This window comes from Pseudorasbora parva, chromosome 21, assembly GCF_024679245.1.
Source record: "Pseudorasbora parva isolate DD20220531a chromosome 21, ASM2467924v1, whole genome shotgun sequence".
NCBI classification, from domain to species: Eukaryota; Metazoa; Chordata; class Actinopteri; order Cypriniformes; family Gobionidae; genus Pseudorasbora; species Pseudorasbora parva.
Genome location: NC_090192.1, coordinates 12,114,545 through 12,141,676, shown reverse-complemented (window position 1 = coordinate 12,141,676; position 27,132 = coordinate 12,114,545). Strand labels below are relative to the sequence as shown.

The window sequence follows — 27,132 nt, the reverse complement described above, 5'->3', positions numbered from 1 at the left end:
ATATGGTTTATTCTTATATTTATAGTGCATTATGTGTGCATATGTGTGCATGCGGCGCAAGTATTGCATTAGGCAAAAATGTACGTTTACGGAGTTTCAGTGACATTACTACATTAAGCTACTATATATAATATTGAATATACTGTAATGTATGGTAATGAAATGGGGGGACATTTGCTGGTCTTGAAAATAATATAATAATAATATTACTATTTCAATAATAATAATAAAAAATCTCTTCTTTATTTTGTCTTAAAATATTGTGATAAATATCAAATTGTGAGATTAGCATCATGATAGTATCGAATCGTGACGCAAGTGTATTGTTACACCCCTAGTGAAGAGCATTTCATGTTGACTTTAATAAGAGAAAACAAGACGTTTGTTCAAAAACCTCATGATTTCCTGCTGTCCTTGTAGGTTTTGATGTTGTGTTTGTGTGTGATTGCAGTGGAGGAACTAAATTCAGTGACTGCAGTGGGAACGATTTTGAGAGGTTGATTCTGCGAGGTGGCGGGGTGTGTTTGAGGAACCAGCCCTCTCAAGGCAGCATCATCACAGTGCCCATGTGTGGGAATGGCATTTTGGAGAGTGGAGAGGAGTGTGACTGTGGCACATCTAAGGTATTTTTTAAAGTTAAGAGGCTAAATGAAAAAAAATGGCTTGCTGTTTAATGGTACGCGATCAAGGCTTCAGTTTCAAGGGATTTTTTAGTAAGCAATTTTTTAGTCTGCAATTTTTTAATAATTCATTATATTTCCAATGTCCTCAGTTTCCAGGCTCTATTATACCAACACTGCAAAAAAAAATGCTTTTCTTATGTAGTATTTTTGTCTTGTTTTTAGTCCAAACATCTAAAAATTATAAAAACAAGAATTATTTACTAGACAAGCAAACATTTTGTCTTGTTTTGGGGGGGAAATTACTCAAAATTAAGAGAGTTTTTGCTTAAAATAAGCTAAATAATCTGCCAGTGAGGTAAGCAAAATTATTTTAAGCAAAAACTCGCTTAATTTTGAGTTATTTTTACCCAAAACAAGACAATAATTTTTTACTTGTCTAGAAAATGTTTCTTAATGTAAGAATATTTAGAAATTTTGACTAGAAACAAGACAAAAGCATTTTTTGCAGTGAAAAACTATAGACACAATGTTTTAACCTATCCCATTATTTGACATGACTTACTATCTGTCAATTCCATTTTTGGTATGCGGCACACATCCTGAAAAGCGAAGCAAAACATTCAGCTCACCCCCTTGGTGGCTGGCTGCAGTATAGGTCATAAACCCCACCTTTTCCATGTAATCGAATGGGATGTGAGCCAAAAAAATCGAAATTGCATTTGAAATACATTATTTCTCTAAGATGGCTTCTGTCGTTTTATGTTCAAGTGTTTGTTTTTCAAATAAGTTTAATTTTAGTTAGCTGGTTTTATAGCAGTTATTTGGTGCAGGGTGTAACAGGGTCTTGCTGTACTGAATATAGTCTTGCTGTTGTGTTGCAGGAGTGCACTAAGTGTTGTAATGTCGATACATGCACCCTCACTAAGGGCTCGGCCTGTGCTGCAGGAAGCTGCTGTGAAAACTGTCAGGTCAGACCCCTCATCACACACATACACACTGATCTAGGTATTTAAATGCAAACATACTAAAACCTTCTATTGTTTTATATAAAGCTAATGACTACAGACTAAGCCAAACATTAAAGGTGAAGTATGTAAGACATTTTCTTTTTTATGTTGACGTACATTCTCTTTAACCCAGCTAATCGTTCATTGACTACTATTAGTATGCCATTCAAGGATTTAATTCCCCCAAAAGTGTCAACATTGAGCCTCCCAAGCACCTTCAAATCATTGAAAGTGATGCACTCAGATGTATGGGGTGTGGCTACTGTGTTTAGCCAGTGTGGGACCATGGCTGATGCGTTAAATTGGAAAAGAATTCAAAGCGAATAGGACATTGTGAGAGAGGCGGCTCACTGCAGAGCTAATGGGTGGAGCTTGGTGTTCATCTCCCCCTATCTGGACATAATGGGTGGAATTTAAAAGTCTGGCCACACCCCAACCCTAACATATCTCTAACCCTGTGAGTATGCTGAAAAGAGTATTCCAAAGATACTCCGATGGTTTACTACTTCCGGTCAGAATTTGAAGTGCGTATCGATGCACACTCTTAACTGATATTACCCACAACCCATTGCAAGTTGGACGAGGTTTCGATTAGAACTACAAACGCAGATAAAAAGTGTTAAAAAACTGCAAACATGACGGATGTGCGAGTCAGACGGTTAAGTAGAGAGGTTTAGAAAGATTTGAGTGATTAATTATCAGTATTTAACCTGAAGAAAAAAAAAAATTCAGTGCTATCCGCATTATATTTCACATGGAGCAGCATTCTGAACTTTTGTAATGATACATTTGGCCATTAACTTTTAAATGTGTCATTATATTTAAACTGCAAACACATGAGGAGAGTCTCTGCATTAAAGACCCACACATGACAAATCAACTTGCGGCTACATTTCTCTCCGATACGATAGGAAATTAAACTGAATATGTAGAATTTGATCTGTGATGAATCTGACGATGATTGACAGCAGTTAAACGGTGACAGGATGCACGTAACTAAGCGACAGAGTCTGTTAAAGGTGACGAAGTAGTATGTCCCGAAGCTTGCATACTTTTCTGCTACACACTCAAAAGTATGTACTTTTTCTTCGCAAAAAGAGTACATACTTGTAGGACGTAGTATAAGTAGGCAAATTGGGATGCAGCATAAACCTAATACTTAGGGTAAGCTCCACCCATTCTAGAGAGGATTTGGCTCATTTGGCTCTGCAGTTAGCATCTCTCCTACTACAATGGATGCTTCAGTATCGTGAAGCATCATCATGCACCCAAAAAGACAAATAAACCAGTTTATAATGTTTATTTTGATATGCTCAGTGTAGACAGCCTCAACATTGTGGCATGTCATTTCAAAAATGTGCCCGGTGCAGATTTTTTGGAATGCTTTATTATAAGCGAGACACTTGTTTTCGCTTTAGATGAAGTGGAAACCTGCTCGATTGCATACTCATGACACATAGCAACACAGTTAAAAATATTCTTAATGTGCTAGACCTTTTATTGAAGTAGTCTAATGTGTACCTGTTGAGAGCCATGCCTTGACATGCACACATAAACGCTGCATTTGTGATGTATAAGTTGGAGGAGGCACGGCACGCAAAAGGGCATTTGCAAGGCTGTTTGAAAATATGCTTTATTTTTGTAATTCTACCAGGTACCTGTCAAAACAATAACAACCACATTACACATAGATGATCAGACGACTTAGAACTGAACAAAACACAGGGCTTACATACATGGGGAGTGTAGTCAAGGATAAAATGAAACCGCTGTGGGAACTGATTAACTACCTGGGAAACTAAAGCCGGGCATACACTGAGATTTTTGTGCGATTTCAGCAAGGTTTACCTACGTGCACTGTACGAGTAGATTGCATGCGATGTAAAGCCAAAGATCACGATTTATGTGCTCACACTGTGCGGTCCGATTGTTGAGCGTGACTTGTCTGCTGACACTATACGCTTGAAATATGCATGATGAAACCCCATACCAGGTTGATATGGTGTATAGAGAGATAGCCATATGGTCAAACACAACAGCTATCGATATCAGGAAGATTTAGTATTTCCAATTTATGTATTAAATTATAATTATAACTATTATTAGCCTAATAAATTGATACTACAATACATTTTCCCCCCAACAATTTCATAACGCATCACTGCATAACCGATATGCTAAAGTATCAACATTTATTTATGCACTAAAGTTAAATGGAAAAAGATTGTGTTGACGTTAGCAAAACATGATCGATTAATTGACATTTATCGCTATATCGGTAAACATTATGATGCGCTATACATTGGATGGAAAACTGTCTATTGAAAAGAGCAGCTTTATTTAAAAAACTATTTGTTTAACACAAAATAGACCTACTTCTCTTCTCATTTTTTCACTTGGGCCACAAATCAAAAACTGAAAAATTGGGTGTGCAAAATTATTCGGCCCCTTTACTTTCAGTGCAGTAAACTCTCTCCAGAAGTTCAGTGAGGATCTCTGAATGATCCAATGTTGACCTAAATGACTAATGATGATAAATAGAATCCACCTGTGTGTAATCAAGTCTCCGTATAAATGCACCTCCACTGTGATAGTCTCAGAGGTCCGTTTAAAGCGCAGAGAGCATCATGAAGAACAAGGAACAAACCAGGCAGGTCCGAGATACTGTTGTGGAGAAGTTTATAGCCGGATTTGGATACAAAAAGATTACCCAAGCTTTAAACATCCCAAGGAGCACTGTGCAAGCGATAATATTGAAATGGAAGGAGTATCAGACCACTGCAAATCTACCAAGACCTGGCCGCCCCTCTAAACTTTCAGCTCATACAAGGAGAAGACTGATCAGAGATGCAGCCAAGAGGCCCATGATTACTCTGGATGAACTGCAGAGATCTACAGCTGAGGTGGGAGACTCTGTCCATAGGACAACAATCAGTCGTATACTGCAGAAATCTGGCTTTAATGGAAGAGTGGCAAGAAGAAAGCCATTTCTTAAAGATATCCATAAAAAGTGTCATTTAAAGTTTGCCACAAGCCACCTGGGAGACACACCAAACATGTGGACGAAGGTGCTCTGGTCAGATGAAACCAAAATTGAACTTTTTGGCAACAATGCAAAACGTTATGTTTGGCGTAAAAGCAACACAGCTCATCACCCTGAACACACCATCCCCACTGTCAAACATGGTGATGGCAGCATCATAGTTTGGGCCTGCTTTTCTTCAGCAGGGACAGGGAAGATGAATTGATCAAATTGATGGGAAGATGGATGGAGCCAAATACAGGACCATTCTGGAAGAAAACCTGATGGAGTCTGCAAAAGACCTGAGACTGGGACGGAGATTTGTCTTCCAACAAGACAATGATCCAAAACAAAGCAAAATCTACAATGGAATGGTTCAAAAATAAACATATCCAGGTGTAAGAATGGCCAAGTCAAAGTCCAGACCTGAATCCAATCGAGAATCTGTGGAAAGAACTAAAAAACTGCTGTTCACAAACGCTCTTCATCCAACCTCACTGAGCTCGAGCTGTTCTGCAAGGAGAAATGGGCAAAAGTTTCAGTCCCTCGATGTGCAAAACTGATAGAGACATACCCCAAGCGACTTACAGCTGTAATCGAAGCAAAAGGTGGCGCTACAAAGTATTTTTGCACGCCCAATTTTTCAGTTTTTGATTTGTTAAAAAAGTTTGCAATATCCAATAAATTTCGTTCCACTTGTTGATTCTTCACAAAAAATTACAGTTTCATATAGGCTTGGGCGGTAATACGGTAAAATGGTATACCGCGGGATCTAAAAATAGCAACGGTATCAGTTTCAATACCGTCAAACCGTCAAAAAAAAAAACAGATCAACTTACATATTACTGATCAACAATTAATTATTAAATATTTAATACTAATACTTATTCGAGTTATTCGGTCTCGAAAAAGAACACAACTTCTGCAGTTTGGAAGTATTTTGGGTTTTGACGGTAAATACAGACGAGGCAATTTGCAAATTGTGCAACAAAAAGATGACCGCGAGAGATGGAAATACCTTGAACCTAAGGGCGCATATCCGAAACCACCATCCACTCACTGCTGCGTGGATGAAAAACCGAGCGCACCCTCAGACTATGCTGTAATATTGCCGAAGCCTTTTGTCACACAGCTGGCAATGTAAGCAATAAGCATGAACTCCACAAAAATCAAGTGGACATGGGACTCACAAAAAAAAAAGTCAATTGTCTCATAACGGTAAGCATAAAATGTGCAGAGAGTTTCTCAGGGGCAGGGGCTCAAATGTAAAAAATAAAATAAAAATATAGGCCTATATATATATATATATATATATATATATATATATATATATATATATATATATATATATATATATATATATATATATATATATATATATATATATATATATATATATATATATATATAAGCCAAGCCAACAGTTTGTTGACGCTGTCTGAGCCTTACATAATGTTTTAATTATTCACGGTAATACCGTATACCGAGGTAAAATAGGGAGGAGGTTTGACGGTATCAAAATTTGGATACCGCCCAAGCCTAGTTTCATATCATTATTTTTGAAGCCTGAAATGTGGCAAAAGGTCGCAAAGTTCAAGGGGGCCGAATACTTTCGCAAGGCACTGTAGATCGCTTTGGTTATGTGTATGTGTCTAACAGAAACATACCTTTAGCACGCTGGACTCAGACACGTATGAGCCAGGGCTCGCAAAGCCCGGCAGGCAGATGAATCTCATTGAAAGAACTGTAGGGTAATGGGAATGGTTCAGGTAAAGTGAGAGTGTGGTGAGCAAACAGTGTCTCGGTCAGAAGACGTCAGGTAATATGGAGTGATGAATTAAGCAGGGAGAAGGCAAGGGTTGTAACAACACCAGTCACATTTATTTCAGGTTAACTTTGGTTCAATGCATTTTCTGTGTGCTGCAGAAGTGAATAAAGAAATAATACAATTAGTGACAGCAGTCAATCAACACAAATTACACAATTATACAAATGAACATAGGAAATGTGAGTTTAGAAATCACAACTAAACAGACTTGAAACAATGCAAACAGACTTCCCACAAGGCTCATGGCACATGTCTGGCAAACAAAGAAATCAATCAACAGTGCACATGTTCACAGAGGGACAGTAAATCATAATGATAGATTGACTCACGTTAATTCAGAAAGACGCACACAGTATGCATCAAAGTGCTGGTAGAGAGTGCAAAGAATGAGCCAAAGGGTTCACAATCAATTTATAGACAACAGGTGAGGTGGGCGTGGTCAGGTGGCAGGTGGCAAAGTATTCTTAAAAGAGTGAAATGGACTAAAAAGGGAATGGAATGACAGGAGTCTTTTCATAGCCGCCCCGGAATTGGGATCATTTCCTCCTGGGAAAAAGACTCACTCCTCTGTCAACTTAGGAAGCGCCATCTGACGTGACACTGGTCTCGTGTAAATCCGACTGCCAACTTGGACGTCCACTGACCGGACACGTCCATCTCTACCGGTCGTGACGGTTGTAACACGCCCTGTGGGCCAAGAGGCCCGAGGCAGTTGTGGGTCAAAGATCAGAACAGTCTTCCCTACTTCGAGATTCTGGACTTAGCCACTTTCCTCTGGGTTGTAAGTTAGGCAAATAGTCACGAATGAACCGTGTCCAGAAGTGGTCAGCCAAAATCTGGCTATGACGCCACTTCCTTCGCCCAAGGAGCTTACTGTTGACAAACATGGCTTGTGGCAGAGAGGCATCCCGCTGCCCCATCAGGAGCAAATTGGGAGTAATCGGATCAGGATCTGCAGCGTTTGAGGAAAGGTAACCTAGAGGCTTTGAATTCATAATGCCTTCTACCTCGATCAGGACAGTTTGAAGAACAACTTCGGAGGTGGTCTGCTTGACAAGAATCACTTGCAGGGCATTCTTAACTGATCTGATTTCACGCTCCCAGACTCCACCGAAATGTGGAGCCCATGGTGGATTGAAGTTAAATGAAATCTGCTGGGTAGCCAAGTGTTCCTGGAGCATGGGTTCCGTCGCCTGGAAGATTTTACTCAATTCTCTGTCTCCAGCACGGAAGTTTGTTCCTCTGTCTGCCCAGATCTCTAAAGGCTTTCCACGGCATGATATGAAGCGACGGAGAGCTAGGAGAAAGGCATCAACATCCAAACTTCCGAGCAAGTCAAGGTGTAAGCAACGGGTGGTTAAGTACTTAAAGATGATTCCCCATCGCTTTCCTGTTCTACGGCCCTGGTAGATAACAAAGGGTCCAAAGCAATCTACCCCGGTGGACCAGAATGGTGGTTTAAAAAGACGCAGCCTTACCGGGGGCAGATCAGCCATCTTCTTCAGCCAACTTCAGGAGAGGATTTCCATCTCTGACACTCCCGGCAGCTGTGCTGATGTTTACGGATGGCTGGTCTTCCTCCTACGATCCAATACTTGCGTCTCAATTCTCCAAAGACTCTCTCTGGGCCCGGATGCAGCAGGTACTCATCATAGGTCTTAATGATGAGCTGCGTAGTTGGATGCTTCGGGTCCAGAATAATTGGGTGAATGATGTCGGGTTCCAGGTCCTGGGATCGACGTAGTCTTCCTCCCACTCTCATCAGACCCACATCTGAATCCAGTTCAGGAGACAATGAGAGGAGACGACTTTGCCTATGAAGAGGTTTTCCTTTCTGGAGAGCATTAAGTTCGTCAGGGAAACATGACGCCTGGGCTTGCTGTAAGATTAAGGTTTCGGCTGTGGCTCCTGTGGAGACTTTGTCAGCCTGAGTTCGTGCCTGCTCTGTGGCGGCGATGAAGTCACTCCAGTTTTGATACTGAGAGACGTCTGGCAATGTACTGGTCGCAGCAGAAACATTCAGGCACAGAGCAGCTTTCTTCACTTCAGGGCTGTCTGTGAGTGGTGATGGGTGGGCAACACCAGGGACAACAGGCCAGCAATTTTCCAGCTTATGCAAAAAGGATGGCCCGTTCGTCCAGCAGTTGGGTCGAGCCAAATCACATAGTTTCTTGCCTCGGTGGTTCATTAGAACCTGGTACTTATATTGTTCAGAAAGGTGAGCATGGATATCTAACAGGTTCTCCAATGCCATATTAAGCAGAACAAAATCACTTTCTCTTCCACTCTCAAAATAAGGCAGTTTTGGCTTGGGGATGCCAAAAGCAGTAGCTACTAACAGCTCCATGATACTGGATCGCTCTGAGGTCCCTTCAATGGGCCTTGGCAAGGAAAGAGGTGCAGTTATTACAGGAACTGGATCTGAGGGTCTTTGACTCTGGGCAGGACGAGGTGTAGTCCGCACTAAATGGAGGAATGAAGAAGGTGAGGGAGTCGCCTGCTCTGGACTGGACGTCGGAACCACTGAGTGGCTCCCTTGTACAGGATGGAGAGTCTCAGACTGACTCACAGCATGGACAGGTTGAGGTAAGGATTGAAACGAAGAGGTGGTTGGCTGATTCACGGGAACGGGTTCGGAGCCAGATGTTTGAGGACTAACAAAAGGAGCTTCCTGCTCTGGAAACAGGTCAACCGGTTCACCTGAATCCAAAACTCTGGAGCTCATTGAAAAAGGAGCAAGCTCTTGAGGTGGCAAAGCAGTTGGATGTTCTGTGGTCACTTCTCCGGTGAATGAGGTTATTAGTCGAGCCTCTTCCAATTCTCGTTGAACTCTCCGCAGTCATCGCTGTAGAGTCAGAGATCGGGACATCCTCTCTCGCTCCGTCAAAGTGGCCCGTGCTTGCCTATCCAACCTCTCTCGCTCCATCAAAGCTGCTTGTGCTTGCCTGTCCAGTTCTTGAGCCCGGTCATCTAGAGCTTGTTCCTCCTGGATTTGACTTTGGATCTCTTGCAGTTCTCCCAATTTCCTTCTCTCCTCAATCATGGCTGCTTGTATAGGAGTGAGCTCCACTTGGTGGCTCTTGCACGAGCTTCGAGAACTTCCACTACCATAAGTGTAAGTATAAGAAGTGGCCTTCTTTGACCTTGGTAATGACTCCTGCTTATCCCTCTTACCTCTAGATCTATGAGGTCTCCCCTCTCCCTGCGAGGGTGGAGCTAGTTGTTGAACTGAATACTCCTCCCCTGATTTGGGCTGGACATAATCGTGGGTGATTTTTTCTTCCTCCACTTCTCCCTCCTCGGCTGCTGTTGTGTTAGGAGATGGTTTTGTTGCTTGACTGTGATGAGGGAGGCTCTTAGGCTTACTAGAGGCTTTCACAACTGGAGCTGATAAGCCATAGCGGTCAGGTTGATGCCTCTCTCGCCTGGATAAGGTGCTACGGGTTTTGACTGGAAGAGCCTTTTCCAACCCCAACTCTTTTTCATCTTTCCCATCCATACCAATGCCTGCCATGGTATCTCTCACTTAGTCTCCGGCTTGAAGGACCATTGAAAGAACTGTAGGGTAATGGGAATGGTTCAGGTAAAGTGAGAGTGTGGTGAGCAAACAGTGTCTCGGTCAGAAGACGTCAGGTAATATGGAGTGATGAATTAAGCAGGGAGAAGGCAAGGGTTGTAACAACACCAGTCACATTTATTTCAGGTTGACTTTGGTTCAATGCATTTTCTGTGTGCTGCAGAAGTGAATAAAGAAATAATACAATTAGTGACAGCGGTCAATCAACACAAATTACACAATTATACAAATGAACATAGGAAATGTGAGTTTAGAAATCACAACTAAACAGACTTGAAACAATGCAAACAGACTTCCCACAAGGCTCATGGCACATGTCTGGTAAACAAAGAAATCAATCAACAGTGCACATGTTCACAGAGGGACAGTAAATCATAATGATAGATTGACTCACGTTAATTCAGAAAGACGCACACAGTATGCATCAAAGTGCTGGTAGAGAGTGCAAAGAATGAGCCAAAGGGTTCACAATCAATTTATAGACAACAGGTGAGGCGGGCGTGGTCAGGTGGCAGGTGGCAGGTGGCAAAGTATTCTTAAAAGAGTGAAATGGACTAAAAAGGGAATGGAATGACAGGAGTCTTTTCACTCATAATATTCCATTCTTGTTCTGCTATTCTCTCTCTCTCTCTCTCTCTCTCTCTCTCTCTCTCTCTCTCTCTCTCTCTCTCTCTCTCTCTCAAGTTGCCGTCTGAAGGGCGGCACGTGCGCACGTGTGTGTGTGGTTCGCGCTTATATCGCCCGATCTTGCAGGCCATGTGTAATATAAAAATAATAGTCCAATCAATCGCGGGTGGATGAAAAATAAATAAATCATTTTGTTTGTTTGATAAAGACGTTTACGAGCCCTTTGATCGAGAAAATCATTCCGGTTGCCGCTTCTCCCTCAATCTCTCCTCTCCTCATGTGAACTGAACTGAAAGGAGAGCTGAAGCTCATTAAATATGCAAATCTTATCCAATCCTAGGCGTGGGCGTTTACTTCCAAGTCTCCAGTGCGGCACGCCCATCAAAACCCAGCGTTTTGGAGAGAGACTCAAAACCAGTGTAAAAAATAGCCTATTACTTATTAGTTATGATGTTTTTGAATGTAAAAACCACACAAACATCATTAGTTGACCTCAGACAACAGTATAAAAAAATTAAAAAAGCCAGATCATGACACCTTTAAAATTGCACGAAAATTGCACCGTGTATGCCTGCCTTAACTAGAGGCAGGCAGGCAAAACTAGATCAGAACAGAGTGAAAATTAAATTAAAATGAACTACACCTTTATCCCTTAAAGGTGAACTATGTAGTATTTTTGCAGTAAAATATCCAAAAACCACTAGGCCGGTGTTATATATTTTGTTCAGTTGAGTACCTACAATATCCCAGATGTTTCCAACTATTTGTAAATTGTGAGAAAATTGCTATTTTAACTAAGGACAGGGACGTTGCAGCATTGCATTTGAGAGTCGCTTGTCAATTGCGTCATATCTGCGTTACCCTCGGTTTCGGCTTTTATTTGGCAGGAGCGCTTTATTCTTAGCAGTGTGAACAACTGAACGCACGGAGTAACGTCATAACATCGTTTTAAACACACTTAAATGTATCTAATATGATAAACAGAGCTCCATTACCTCAAAATCATAACCGGAAGAGCGGATCTGTGCAGGCGCCCGGCAAATGAGTCCCGTCCCGTCATAATAAAAGTCCCGGTATTCGCAAGGCGGGTATTTGTTTAACAATCGCTCCAGCAGCTTTGCTCAGGTCCATAACACTCGGTCCTGCTCTGCTTTAGACTACAGTAACGTTAATAACCGCATGCATGAACGTGATTTCTGCCCGAGTCCTATTTTTCACCGGCTGTGATGAGAAGACCACATCTCCCAAGATGCTGCGCTCACACTTTGCGTCATCAAACTACGCATTTGTTTTGCATAGGCGCCCTCCAGTGGACAAAAGCTGCATAGTGCACCTTTAAAGAATTATTTATTTAGAATCTATTCATTTACTTGTTCTGCAAAAAAACAAAACAAAAAAAATTCTTAGTGATTTATAAATATCTTATGACCCAGTCCAAATATCTTGACAACATACATATATCAATAAAGCAAAATGAGTTATTCTTAAAACAAGTGAAATAAGAGAAATACCTTTGAATGCAAGTGTAACACTGACTAACTGTGAACAGATCAATGTGGCCGGCACACCCTGCAGACCATCTATCAACCCCTGTGATCTGCCGGAGTTCTGTGGTGGAATGTCTCCATTCTGTCCAGCAGATTTTTACATCATGGACGGCCTCCCTTGTGCCAGTAACACAGCCTTCTGCTATGAGGGCCGCTGTCAGACATTAGACTACCAGTGTAAACAGCTTTTTGGCCAAGGTATTTCTCATTGTAGAGAGTTTTATCTTAAACATACTGGGCGATCATGCATCAGTTAGCGGCCAAGCATCAAATTATATGCTGCATGTTCAATATTTTTATAGAAAGCTTGTTTTTTTATGGTTGAGTTCATGTGTGCTTTTTCTTCTCTGTAGTGGCTACTAAAGCAGATGATAAGTGCTTTGGTTATGCTAATACTCTTGGCAATGCATTTGGAAACTGTGGATACTCTGGGTCTACTCCAAAACCTTGTGAAGTGAAGTGAGTACCTCATTTGATTTTCATCAGCCAAAACATGCCTGTTTTACTTCATTAAAAAAATACCATCATGGTTGGGTGGCTGATTCTGCTAATTGTTAGGGGTAGGGGTTAAATGGGTTGTAGTTGATCCTTAATCTGTATATCTGTAGAGTGGTCGACCAATATATCATTATCGCCAATATATCAGTCGATATATCCGCCGATATTTGTCATTTTTTAAATTATCAATAATAAATATGTTTTTCTGTTTGGCCGATGTGTTGGAAAGATGACTTTTATTTTGACGGTGCTGAGAATGCCGGCTATAAGAATGGCAGTGCTTGAGCACGGCTCCATTTCTCCTTCTTTTGTTATATATGGGGTGCTTCTGAATTCTTATTTGTGAATCATCGTTTCCTTTCCTCATGTCTTGGCTCCACCCCATGTACGCAATATATGTGATTTTTGTTCATTTTTTATTTTTAATACATTTGCAAAGATTTTAAACAAACTTCTTTCACGTTGTCATTATGGGGTATTGTTTGTAGAATTTTGAGGAAAAAAATGAATTTAATCCATTTTGCAATAAGGCTGTAGTAATAATGCAATAAAGTACTTTCTGGATGCCCTGTAGCTTGCACGTTGGGATTCTGGAACATTAGATATTTTTTGATATTGTTTAATATTTTCAACCTCCACAAAATATAATTTGTTTGTATTTAAAAAAAAAATTATATTACCAATTATTATTATTATTATTATTATTATTATTATTATTATTATTATTATTATTATTATTATTAACAATTAATTATTTACAGTTATTAACAGTTTTTTATTTGTTGTATAGTATTAGTTTAATTTTATACAATTTTCTTGTGCTTTGATATAATTCTGCAACTGTCCTAATACAGTTTTTGTAGTTTGACATACATTTGTGTCTTGTACATGTAAACAATATTGATAATTATAATAATAATAATAATAAATAAACTGTGGCAAGATGTGAAGGGGGAGGATAATATATAAGTGTGTCACCTTTAGTCAAAAAACACTTCCACAAAGAATACACCTGTGTATCCTCACTCATGACTACCCAGGAAGCCTCCTTACTCTAGATCCTCGCCTGTTAATCTGTTAAATGTCTAAATGATTAGCCTGGATGCCAGCCAAACTTAGCCTCGCCCACAAAATTTGAGCTCGGGCAGTTCGGTCTGGACTTGATCCATAGAGAAGTAATTATGCTTAAGCAGAAACTGTTCGGACCAATGAAATCATCAGGCCGGCCTTTAGACGATGACGGACAGATGATAAACAGTAGCGTAATCATCCATGTCATCAAAGGCACTTGCCTTGGATTGAATTTGTTCAAATTCCAAACGGAAAGCTTGTTTGTATATTTATTCACCTTCACTATTTCTCTCTGAAATGATGAACTTGTTGGTAAGTAACTGTGTATCCTTATATTCTTTTTTTTACAACACCGGCAAAGATTGTTTATTCCAGCGCGCGTGCAGACAGGGTTGCCACGTTTTTACAACAAAACCCGCCCAAAACAATAGCTTCTCAGAAAAAAGGGGGTAAAATGTGTGGTTTTTTGGCAGGGTTGCCTGCTAAAATTGGCATTCCTGTGTCTAGATACCATATGATTGAGGTTGCTTCAACCTGCGGACATGGAAAACAACCTGTGGAAAACAACCTGTGGTTCGGTTAAAACACACCCCATAATTACAGTCCAGAGCAGTATCAGAATCATATTCTGACTAGAATTGAGTATGACCTCGTCAGGCTAGTAAATGATAAGAGATCAGGTAAAAACCATAGACACTTGTTCAATGGTTTACCACTGGGGCGGGGCAATCTCAGTGATCCACATGATTCATGGGTTCACAGAGATAGCACACCCACGCCAGCGGTGAACCTTTGAAATGTTTTGAAACAGGTATGACCTAACAAAGCCTCGTTTACTGTAATCATGTGACTTTGGCAATTTGATACACTGATTCTAACCCAAAGATTTTTAGTGTTTGGTTTTATGTATTAGTAACAGAAAGGCAAAAAACTATACTTTCTCATACTTTACAGTCTGTCAGCATTCTGCAAGTATGGATTACTATCATTTAAATACATCTTTGAATATTGAACATTTAATTTCACAAACATTGCAGACTTAATCAAATCTAGCTGTCAGATATTTTATTCTATTCAGATTTTTAGCCTGGATGACTGTCACGCATAGAGTAACACATTCATCCAGGCTAAAAATGTGCACTTCAGACTTTCTGACTGCTGGACTCCTATATTTTCTCATCAGCTTCACTGGAGACGCCTTGATTCAATGTGCTGGGCTATATTCAGTAGCCCACTGTCGAATTTGTTTGAATGTAGTTTTCACGTGCTATGTGTTAAATTAGTTACATTGTTTTTATGTGAAAAAAAGAGTCCCCTATTGGTTACAGTACTTTACTAAAGCTGCACTATGTAATTTTTCCGTCCGCTAGAGGGCGCCTATATTTAAAATAAAGGCGTAGTTTAATGACGCAGAAGCTTCGGCGCAGAATCTTGGGACATGTGGTCTTCATCTCTCACTTGGTGGAAAAGAACCGGGATAGGACTCATGGATGTGATTATTAAAGGACAACTCTGGCGAATTTTTAAGTTTATCTTTATCATTATATCTTTGTGAGTACAGTCTATAGAAAAAAAACCCGAACCGGATTGGTGCTTGCAACACGGAGTTATTAGAGTTAATGCCCAGAGCCCCCCCCCCCCCCCCCCCCCCCCCCAACCCCCCCAGCTAAAACGGCAGCTTTGGGGGCATACACGTAAAGGGTGTCTTTGTGCCTCTTAACAGACACAAAATGCAATTAAAATGTCTGTCCAACATGAACAGGGCCCTTACATGACAACGAGGTACGTTTAGCCACTTAGCCATTGTTTTAATTCACCTGTTTTAGGCGGCTAGCTGTGTCTCGCGCTGAAGTCCCGTGGGAACTCAGCGGTAGCCGGAAAAAAAGGCAGTTCAGGTGGGAAGAGCGTCGTGTGTGTAAAGCACGATTATTTTATTAGGCTACTGCACATCTTTCCTCAAGCTGTGTGTTCCCAAATGGAAGGATAAATAAAGTTTACATTACCTCCACAGTGGCTGCACCCGTCTTTAACCATGGAATGGCATTTTTCTTCAACCGGCCCGGCTGTGTTATGTCTGTGTAAGTTAGTCAAGTGTTTGCTGCAAATTTTCAAAATTCGGAAAGGCACAAACGCAAACCATTTCTTCTTCACTTGTGAGCCCGATCGGATCATCACTCTAGTGATGTCCGGTTCACGAACGAATCGCTCTGACCTGTTCACCAAATCAGACTGAATCGTTGCTGAGAGATCTGATGAACTCACAAGCAGCTGATACTGAGCATGCGCGAGTAACAACGAGCAGCGGTCTGCGGATCAGCAGTACAGAATCGAAAACCGTTTCTCTCGGATACGTTCAATACTGAGAACCGTCGAGCCAATGAGCAGAGCCTCTTCATAAACACGATGCTCTTCTCGACTGGACTATTTTTCCAGCTACCGCTTTGTTCCCACGGGACTTCAGCACGAGACACAGCTAGCCGGCTAAAACAGGTGAATTTAAACAATGGCTAAGTGGCTAAACGCATCTTGTTGTCATGTAAGGGCCCTGTTCATGTTGGACAGACATTTTAATTGCATTTTGTGTCTGTTAAGAGGCACAAAGACACCCTTTACGTGTATGCCTCCAAAGCTGCTCTGGGGATTAACTGTAATAACTCCGCGTTGCAAGCACCAATCCGGTCCGTTTTTTCTTCTTCTATAGACTGTACTCACAAAGATATAACGCTCAAGATAAACGTAATAATTTGCCAGAGTTTTCCTTTAACATTACTGTAGTATGAAGCAGAGCAGGAACGAGTATTGAGGGAGCTGAGCAAGGCCGCTGGAGTGATTGTTGCCGAACACACCGCTCGAGACTTTTATTATGATGGGACACCATCTCGGGTGCAATTTACGCTTTTCCGGTCATGAGTATAAGGTAACGCAGCTCTGTTTATCAAATGAGAAACTATTTGTGTGTTTAAAATGATGTTATGACGTTACTCTGTGCGTTCGCTCGGCGCTTCGCTGACACTTGTTGCACACTGCTTAGAATAAGCTTCTGCAGAATAAAAACGGAAACCGAGGGTAACGCAGATATGACGAGATTGACAGCGACTCTCTCAGACGTCCCGGTTCATTGGTTAAAATAGCAATTTTCTCACAATTTACAAATAGTTTGAAACATTTGGGATATTGTAAGACCTCAGATGAACAAAATATATAACACTGTCCTGGTGGTTTTGGGATATTTTACCGCAAAAATACTATAATAGTCCACCTTTAATGTTTTTATTTAAGTAAAAATTTTTTTAGAATTTCTTTATTTGTGAAAAATATTAGAATAAGATTACAAAACCTAGAAGAATCTCGGAAACGCAGTCAGATATGTCTTAAGTGAACGTAAACAGTTGAGAAAGAAATCGGATGTGTATTATTATATTGCATTTAGTCTTAAAGTGACGGCAACCTAGAAATACCTGCTGCTGTCTGCTCTTAATGTTAATCAAACAACAAAATACAGCTTTGACAAATATAAAATTGTATATAAAATTTTATATATACAATGTATTTACTATACACTATATATATAATTTTACAACACTTTAGTGTTATTTTAAGATTAGTCCTAATTGTTACATTGTACCTGAATACACTACAATTAGACTATTTATTGTATTTAGACTATTGTATTTACAGTGAGGAAACTACGTATTTGAACACCCTGCTATTTTGCAAGTTCTCCCACTTGGAAATCATGGAGGGGTCTGAAATTGTCATCGTAAGTGCCTGTCCACTGTGAGAGACATAATCTAAAAAAATAATAATCCAGAAATCACATTATATGATTTTTTAACTATTTATTTGTATGATACAGCTGCAAATAAGTATTTGAACACCTGTCTTTCAGCTAGGATTCTGACCCTCAAAGACCTGTTAGTCTCCCTTTAAAATGTCCACCTCCACTCCATTTATTATCCCAAATTAGATGCACATATGGTCATAATTCCACTAAACGTGTTTGGAGGAAGAAGAATGATGAGTACCATCACAAGAACACCATCCCTACTGTAAAGCATGGGTGTGGTAGCATCATGCTTTGGGTGTGTTTTTATGCACATGGGACAGGGCGACTGCTCTGTATTAAGGAGAGGATGACCGGGGCCATGTATTGCGAGATTTTGGGGAACAAGCTCCTTCCCTCAGTTAGAGCACTGAAGATGGGTTGAGGCTGGGTCTTCCAACATAATAATGACCCAAAGCACACAGCCAGGATAACCAAGGAGTGGCTCTGCAAGAAACATATCAAGGTTCTGGTGTGGCCTAGCCAGTCTCCAGACCTAAACCCAATAGAGAATCTTGTCTCAAACTCTGTGTTTCTCAGCGACAGGCCAGAAACCTGACTGATCTAAAGAAGATCTGTGTGGATTAATGGGCCAAAATCCCTCCTGCAGTGTGTGCAAACCTGGTGAAAAACTACAAGAAACGTTTGACCTCTGTAATTGCAAACAAAGGCTACTGTACCAAACATTGATTTTATCAGGTGTTCAAATACGTATTTGCAGCTGTATCATACAAATAAATAGTTTAAAAAATCCTCTCAAAGTGGACATGCACCTAACCCCTCCATGATATCTAAGTGGGAGAACTTTCAAAATAGAAGGGTGTTCAAATACTTATTTTCCTCACATTATCAATGTTTGCAATTAGTGTATGTATGTATGTATGTATGTATGTATGTATGTATGTATGTATGTATATATACAGTTGATATATATTGCTCTGGAAAAAGACCACTTTGTTAAAAAAGTTTTGGGTAACTTCTAAGTGAGAGTGAGGAAACTATTTATTTATTTATTTTTATATCTAATTCTTTGTTTAAGTAAAGAGCTGTGTGAATTTATTTTGTATCCTTATAGAGACGCTATGTGTGGGAAAATCCAATGTGTATTCGACAGCAACAACCCCCCGGGAGGAGCGACGGTCAGCGTAGTAAAAATCGAGGGGGGCACAATCACCTGCATGAATGCTGACTTCGGCATGGGCCCAGATGTGCCAGATCCGGCCTATGTCAAAACTAGCTCGGTCTGCACTCCTGGAAAGGTTAGAATGGAGTCATTTGTTTTGTAGGCTTATTGTGTAGGGCTATAGGCTTTTAAATGGATAGTTCAACTGAAGATGAAAATTATCCCATTATTTACTCACCCTCAAGTCATCATAGAATCAAGTCACCCTCAAGAATGTGTATATGACATTCTTCTTCAGACAAACACAATCAGAGTTATATAAAAAATGTCCTGGCTCTTCAATGCTTTATAATGGCAGTTGATTGTTTGTGATTTGGTCTTAGTGACTTAGGAGTTCTCTTGACTACTCCTAGCGTTTCATGGATTTAGGAGCTAGTTTTAATGCTAAAATGCTTTCTGAAATACTCTTAGACCAAAAATGTAGGAGTCCTAAAATTAGGACTGACAACGCCCATTATTTTAAAGAGCTTCTCCTAAATCGGCAAGTTAGGAGCTACTTTTAGCCTTAAGATGAATATGGCCCCTATTTTGAAGTCCTTAAAAGTGCATCTGTCCATCATATAATGGCTCCACATGGCTCCGGGGGTTAATAAAGGCCCTCTGAAGCAAATCAACGCGTTTGTGTAAGAAAAATGTCCAAAATGCTTACTCTACGTCTGATGACATTGGTCACGCTCGTCAGACGTAGTGTAAGCATTTTGAACTGTGAGCGACACTACAATTTTTCTGTAAGTTGAATACGGAAGGCGATCGCCGGAAGCTAGATAATTTACTTTATATAAAAAAAATAAAAAAAAACCCATTATATGATGGATATAATAGATGTACTTTTATTTTAGATGAACTGTTTCAGTAATACTGTATGATGAATAGAGCAGCTAGGCATGTGCCGATATCAATTTTTCATGTTGCGATTAATTGATGAAGTTTTATCACGATATACGATATTATCACGATGTTGAAATAAGTTGCAGAAAAAAGTGTTGCCATAGCATAACAGCTTTAAGAACTATTTTGTATGAACAAAAATAACAGAATATTTAAATACAATAATGCACCAAAAATATATACAGCTCTGGAAAAAAAAATTAAGAAACCCCTCTTGAGAAATCAATGTTTAGTGGTCTCTTGATTTTTTTCAGAGCTGTAAAAGTACAATTTTCAAACAGATTAAAGTGCAAAAGAATTAGGCTATAAAGAACAGGTAGGCTTACAAATTACAATAAGGTCTCATTAGTTTATGCATTAACAAAGATTGAGCAACAGCTACATTTGGTACAGAAAGTATAATGTTTTTGTTAATGTTAGTCATTGTTAGTTTTATCTTAGGTCCATTAAAAAAAGTTATTTTGATTTTGATTTTAATGTTATTAAAAAGTAACTAAGAAATGAACATAGAATGATTAATTCTTTATACGTATTTTTCATTGTCAGTTTGGTAATAATGAATTAACATGTTAACTAATGAAGTCGTATCTCAAAGTTATACTGAACAATAACAAATAATTAGAACAGTTCTAATTATTAGGGTTGTAGTCCAGATTAAAACATAAAAATGTTTAAATTTGAAAATAAATAGCCTATTAAGTCTTTAAGTATTAAGTATTTGGTGCTGTGATGAACAACATTGAGATTACAAAAACGAATGGCTGTCCCTTTGACGCAGAATACAGCGGCGTTGAGCATTTATACGGTTGATGGGCAAAGTATTCTTGAGTGCATTTAAAAAAATATATAAATTGTTAATAAATTATTATTTACGATATTTTAAAGTGCCCATGATAACAATATCGTGCATATTCATTATCGTGATAAATCGCATTATCGAAAATCGGCACATGTCTAAGAGCAGCCATCAACAGTTGAAACTAACAGCTGAGCCCTGTATTTCTTTTAGGTGTGTATGGACTTTAAGTGTTTGAATTCTTCAGTTCTGGACCAGAGTCAAAAATGTGACGCCCAGAGAAACTGTACTAGTAATGGAGTAAGTTCGTAACTACCTTTTTTTTAATCCATGTTCTTTGTGTATATGTGAATCAGTGCAAGTTCTGCTTACTTGTAGATACCAATGTTCACTATACCAATTCATCAAGTCTCACCCTTTTTTGAATATTGTGTGGTTTTGGCATAGGTGTGTAATGATCAGTTCCATTGTCATTGTAATGATGGCTGGGCTCCACCCTACTGTGACAAGTCTGGCAGGGGAGGAAGTATTGACAGCGGCCCTGCACAGATCGGTAAGAGCACACTCAAACTGTCTCACTCTCTAAATAAACAAAACACACAGTGACATTTTTTAATGGTTACATCTTATTTTCTTTATAGATTACTCCCTGAGAGATGGACTCTTGATCTTCTTTCTTCTGGTGGTGCCAATTTTGGTGGTCATAATCATCGCATTGCTCTACATATTCAAAAGAGACAGTCTCAACTGCTGTAGGAAGGGTTGTCCATCCAGACCAAAAAGGTCCATCATTTATTTATGCACTTATGCCATGATTTTCAAAGTCTTACACCAAGTGCATATAGCTTGCCTTGTTGACAAGTGCTATTCTCTCTAGCTCTGCCTAACAATGCCTGGTTGGGCCTAACAAAAACTTGTACTTGAGTGTCATAGTCGTTAGAGTGTCAGACTTAAGGATCTTGGCTTTGAGGCCGTGGACCTGGGTTAAAATCCGCCTATTGACAAGCTTGCTCTTCTCCCTTTTACCATCACATATCACATCGGAAAATAATTTACTTTCCATAAAAATTAAAATGTTCTAAAAGTGGAAATAAAGTGCCTAACAAAATTATATTTAATAATAATAAAAGTATTTATTGGGTAGGGTTAGGGGTAGGTGTTGGGAGGGCTTTTATTGTCAAGTCAAGTTACCTTTAATAACACTTTATACAATGCTGACTGTTTCAAAGCAGCTTTACAGTGATTACAGGAAAATAATGCAGCAGCTCTGGAGAAAACTGGTGTCACCCAGCTCAGTTCAGCATGACCATTTTGTATTGTCCCATTAAGGCAGCATCCATTTAATAATTTTAATAAATCTAATAATTTACTCTGTTATTATTGCATCCTGTTAATGTACAACAATACTGAGGTGCAAATAGTATGTATCTGACAAAGTATAAATTGCATATTTACACATTGCAAAGAACTGCTGGTGTAAATAGAATATATCACTATTTGCACTTAGTGTAAATACCATCTATCGCTAAGAAAATGTTATTTTCACTGAGAGTAAAAATAATTTAGTTGCTATTAACACTTGGTGTACATAGCAGATCTCACTATTTTCACTTAGTGTAAATGCTATATATTGCTAAGAAAATATGCTAAAAAAAATGCAAGAAATGTCCCCAAAAATTCTTCTGCTGTGATGACTAGAAAACATACACATCTCTTTTAAATATAATCTACTTTTTCCATTGCTTTCTGTGGAAAGGATAAAAAAATCATGTTAATTGTGAAGTCGATGTTTGTGAATTCAGCACAATGAGCCTCAATTGAATAGAAAGGTGCTGTGTTCGAGGTGACTTCATTCGACGGACTGACTTCATTTAAAAACACGTAGCACATAGTTCCTGGTTGAGTTGGATCAGGAGTGGCATTTAAAAAAAAAAAGATGCAGGCTTAAAATATTGCATTGGTTAGTGAATTCACCAGAGACAAAAAGTCCATGTCAGCAAACACAAAATCAAAAATGTTTGAAAATTGTTGTGGAATCTTCTGACATTTTATATTTTGTTTCATTTTTTTTTTTTTTTTTTTTACAATAGGTCAACTAATGCAGCAAATGGCCCTTCGAATGCCCAGTCAAACGTGGGGGCAAACGGCAACACAACGAGGGTGGCTACTCCACAGACAATGACAGAGGTTTAAACAGCAAACCACACACACTTTTAATAATCACACACACGCCATAATAATCAAAAATGTGTTAACCCTATGGAAACAGGGCTACAAATAAACTGATACACGTGCTCTTCTTAGAGACAGGAAGTTAATTTAATGAGCCACCCTAACTAAATAAAATTTAATTTGCCATTATAAAAAAAGTTAATAGTTAGTAAACTTCTGCTGATAATCTTTATATTAACTTTGCTCATTTGTTTCTTTCAGCCAACTAGACCACAACATCCAGGGAATACCTCAGTAGCTCAACCAAGGTAATGTCAGTAGAAATATCGAACCCAACCTGTTTTTTCTGCTCTCAGTTGATTTATTGGTGGTGTTTGCTAAGGCAAGCGACATAGCCGTAACATTAAAGTGTTAATGAAATCAAAATGGAAGTTTTATTTGGCTTTTAGGACGAATACAGCTCTGGAAACAATTAATAGACCACTTAACATTGATTTCTCAATGTTAAGTGGTCTCTTAATTTTTTCCAGAGTTGTATGTTAGCCTTAAAGGAACATTCACTTAAAAAAAAATAGGCTTATTTTCCAATCCCTTAGAGTTATACACCTGAGTTTTAAAATGTTTGAATCCATTCAGCCGATCTCTGTATCTGGCACTTTTAGCATAGCTTAGCATAAATCATTGAATTGGATAAGACCATTAGCATTGCGCAAAAAAAAAAAAAAATGGCTGAAGACTTTCAATATTTTAATAAATAAACTTTACTCTTCTATAGTTACATCGTTTACAACTGAGACCGATGAAAAATGAAAAGTTGCGATTGTTTTAGTCTGATATGACTAGGGACCATTTTCTCATTCCTGCATAAGAATCACAGAACTTTGCGGCTGTCCAACGTGCCAACCTGCTTGCACAGAGAGCGTGCCTTGCAACCATGGAGACGTTTGTGAGAGACAATTCAGAAGACATTTATTTACCTTGGCGCAGATTTTGAACTGTATCTATTTGAACCGGGATAAGTTACACTGAAGATGAGCTTTTGAAACATGAGAGGCAAGAAAGTGTGGCTGAACAGACTGGGGCAGAAAGGACGAGGAGAGCTGATTCAAACAGTTGAGTCAGAGACGAGTCAATTCACACCCTGCTGTAAATCAAGGAAAAATTGAACGACATGGATTCGGTCTTCCAACCTTTTGATTTTGACTAACATAATATGTGAATGAAATATGCTAAGATAGTGCTTATTATGAAGATTATGAAGAGAGTGCGTGCATTCCGCTATTTCTCTCTGTCACTCAGTTTACATGAGCCCTGTCATCTACATATCACTCATACATCACAAAAACTGATCAAATAAGGCTTTGGCGGGATAAACATTTTTTTGCCGTTTTCAATTTTCAATGCAGGAGACACGCTCCGAAGCCTCGAAAACGTAACATCACTAGTATTTTGTACCATAGAAACTGTAGATTAACAATACTTCCACAAGTACACTACCTCAGCAGAGTTCTACAACAAAATATATATGACAGTATAATGTATTATACTGTATAAACCAAATGGCCGTGCAAACCCCCACACTCAATGATTACATTCACAGGTAAAATTAGCTAAAGACAACAGCAGTCCTTTTTAAATCTGGTCTTTTAAGCTAACTAAAATAATAATGTTATACTTTCAACTGGGTGATGATACACTTTGTCCTGTCTGGCCATATCCTTTAGAAGCAGTACCATGGTACCGGTAACACTGTCCATGTTTTCCAAATATTTATCTGGTCCAAAATACTTTGAGCAAACACAATTTCTTGTTTGAATCTACCGGTGTTTTGATATCTATGGTTCAGAGCAGTCAACCACTGATTCTTTCGTTCCTTGTTTTTCTGTGAAACATGATGGTAGAATACACCTATCACAGCCCTTTACAACACAGAGAACCATGGCTAATCACACAGTAAATCCACTACATAATTTTCCGGCTGCAACTCTGCATTATCTGCAACGACACAAACTTAGTGCCGGTCTCATTGGAAGTTACCTATCTGAGGACTACTTTCAGGCGCTGCGTAATATCATTGTGCCGCTGCGCCCATGGCACGGCAGCAAAGTTCTATGATTATTATTATTATTCTATATCGGTCTAAAAATTGCAACTTTTCATTTTCCATTGGTCTTTGTACACGATGTAACTACAGAATAGTCAAGTTTTTAATAGGAAAAATATTATCTTTGAAAAAATAAAGTCTTTGGTCATTTCTGAGCACGATGCTAATGGTCTTATCCGATTTAATGACCTATGCTAAGATGTGCTAAAAGTGCTACCCACCAGATACAGAGATCAGCTGAATGGATTCAAAAACGATAAAACTCAACTGTTTAACTCTAAGGGACTTAAAAAAAAGTGGAGTGTTCCTTTAAGGCTGATTTATACTTTATACTTCTGCGTCGGACATGTGCCGTAGCGTCTACGCCGTGGGCTTCGAGTCAATTTTAATTTATACTTCTGTGACCTTGTCTGTGTTGATGGGCAGTTACACATGCAGAGGACGCATGTGTACCCCTGAGGGAGGGGTTCTGGCAGACCAATCACAGCGCTTGCGGTCCACGTAGAATCGACGCGTTGTTACATTTTTGGAGAGGTGCACGTCAGGGTATATCATAGGCTACATGTGCAACACTCTCGACGCAGAAGTGTAAACTGGGCTTTAAGGTCCCGATGTACTTACGGCAAGGTTCTTTTTTGTTCTTCGTTTAGGAATAAAACAAATTTTGAAAATACTTGAGCAGTGATATACTGTTGTTACTGAACATCCTGATGCCGTCCACACTGCTGATAGCGGCGTTTATATGTGAATATGTGTTGCATGCTTTCCTCTCAATAACAAAACAGCAAGAATTTTTTAAAGCATAAGAAAAGCATCTGAGCATCACCGTTGATACAGTATGTTTGCACAAACTCTGCAATTCGGCTCCAGTTAAGTCTCATCACATTCATCTAAATAGCACTTTACACAATAAATTGCTTAAAATCAAGCAGCTTTACTGTATTAAACATGAAAAACTCAGCAGCTTTCCAGTGTGTTCATGTTTTCACTAACGGACGTCTGACCTTAACGGAATGAAAGACCAGGAGAAATGAAGCGGAAAAGATTTCCACGTGAAAGAAGACGGAGCCTCCGCCCACACCTGCCTATTATGTAATCGCCACGGTCCAATCGCAGTACAAAGATGTTTACCAGCCGTAGTAAACTTTTCCGGAAAGTTCGCTTTAGCAAGCTGTTTCAAACTCCCAAAATGAACTCCAATGAGTCATGAAACATTGCATTAGTTTGTTCTTCGATTTTGTTTGAAGTATATCTGGACCTTTAAGGTTATCTATTAAGCTAGTGTATGCCAAAACAATTACAAAAAATTTGCATTTAGAAGTTTGCATTTGCATTCAAAGCTTACAGTCTCTCGGTCTATATAGTATGAGTGTGTGTAATATGAATGTAATCTAGACAAACTACGTTTGTTCGCCATGTTACCATTGCTATGCTATATGCTATTCCAGATGCAGCTATAATGTGTTTAGCCTTACCCAGAATATCAAAGACTTGGGCCAAGCAACCAATCAAAACACCCTAGAATCACGTTTAAAAATATTCAGAATATCCAACTCCCTTGCTTTGCACTAGCAAACACCATTTACTTGAAACAATGTGGGAAAATCTAGTTCATATGGCATTACATTTTTAAAACGTATTTCCTTTTAATAATGTTGCTCTTTTTAATAATCTTCAATTTGAGTGCAACAATATTTAGGATTATCATCACCTGACCTGCTTTTCAACTTTACAGACAGGGGCCAGGAGTCCCCAAACCAATCCCACCCAGACAGACCCAAGTACCAGTATAAAGGCATGACGTTGGACAGCTGTATTTTTTTGTATTTTTTTTTTTACTTGTCCCACTTTCTCAAATAAGTTGTCAGCAGTAAACCTCAAATTGCCCTGAATTGTTGTCACTTTTTTAGAATTTAAAACAGATGAAGGACCAATGCTGTTCTGAACTGGTCAGAAAAAAGTATTTGCTGCTTATTGTAATAAAAAAAAAAAAAAATGTTTACAGAGATGAATTGAGCGATGTCAGTATGGACACACCATGACAGTTTTTAATGTCTATTGCCTTTGGGGAGATAATTCATCTCCCCTAGATTTATATGCACTGCAATCCTGTGCGTTCAGTTCGGGGAATCATTCAGGACAGCAAACTAGAAACATGTCGGACATTTTTCCTATTTAGTAACGTAGGTTACCAGAATAAAGGTTCACTGTTTTTTTTTCTTCTGTTTTTGTTTCTCTTCTTTGTTTCTTTCCTTCTTTTTTTAAAATAATAATGTAATGCTGTTAGTTAGGTTAGTTATTTTATTAAATACAATTATCTTAATTGTAACATTTGTCATTTTAACTCAAATATATGTATTTTTATA

The 27,132-nt window shown here is 39.1% G+C and overlaps 1 protein-coding gene across 1 annotated transcript in view; it reads left to right on the top strand.

Annotated features, from left to right (window-relative positions):
• The window catches only part of adam9b (ADAM metallopeptidase domain 9b), a 41,986-nt gene extending 14,854 nt beyond the window's left edge, over nucleotides 1–27,132 (top strand). Inside the window, exons 12-22 of the mRNA XM_067429506.1 lie at nucleotides 452–623; nucleotides 1,505–1,591; nucleotides 12,234–12,429; nucleotides 12,585–12,690; nucleotides 18,699–18,882; nucleotides 20,704–20,790; nucleotides 20,938–21,043; nucleotides 21,132–21,273; nucleotides 22,581–22,677; nucleotides 22,924–22,970; nucleotides 26,502–27,132. Coding sequence (XP_067285607.1) covers nucleotides 452–623; nucleotides 1,505–1,591; nucleotides 12,234–12,429; nucleotides 12,585–12,690; nucleotides 18,699–18,882; nucleotides 20,704–20,790; nucleotides 20,938–21,043; nucleotides 21,132–21,273; nucleotides 22,581–22,677; nucleotides 22,924–22,970; nucleotides 26,502–26,559 — 1,282 coding nt within the window. The 3' untranslated portion in view covers nucleotides 26,560–27,132. The remainder of the gene's footprint in view (nucleotides 1–451; nucleotides 624–1,504; nucleotides 1,592–12,233; nucleotides 12,430–12,584; nucleotides 12,691–18,698; nucleotides 18,883–20,703; nucleotides 20,791–20,937; nucleotides 21,044–21,131; nucleotides 21,274–22,580; nucleotides 22,678–22,923; nucleotides 22,971–26,501) is intronic.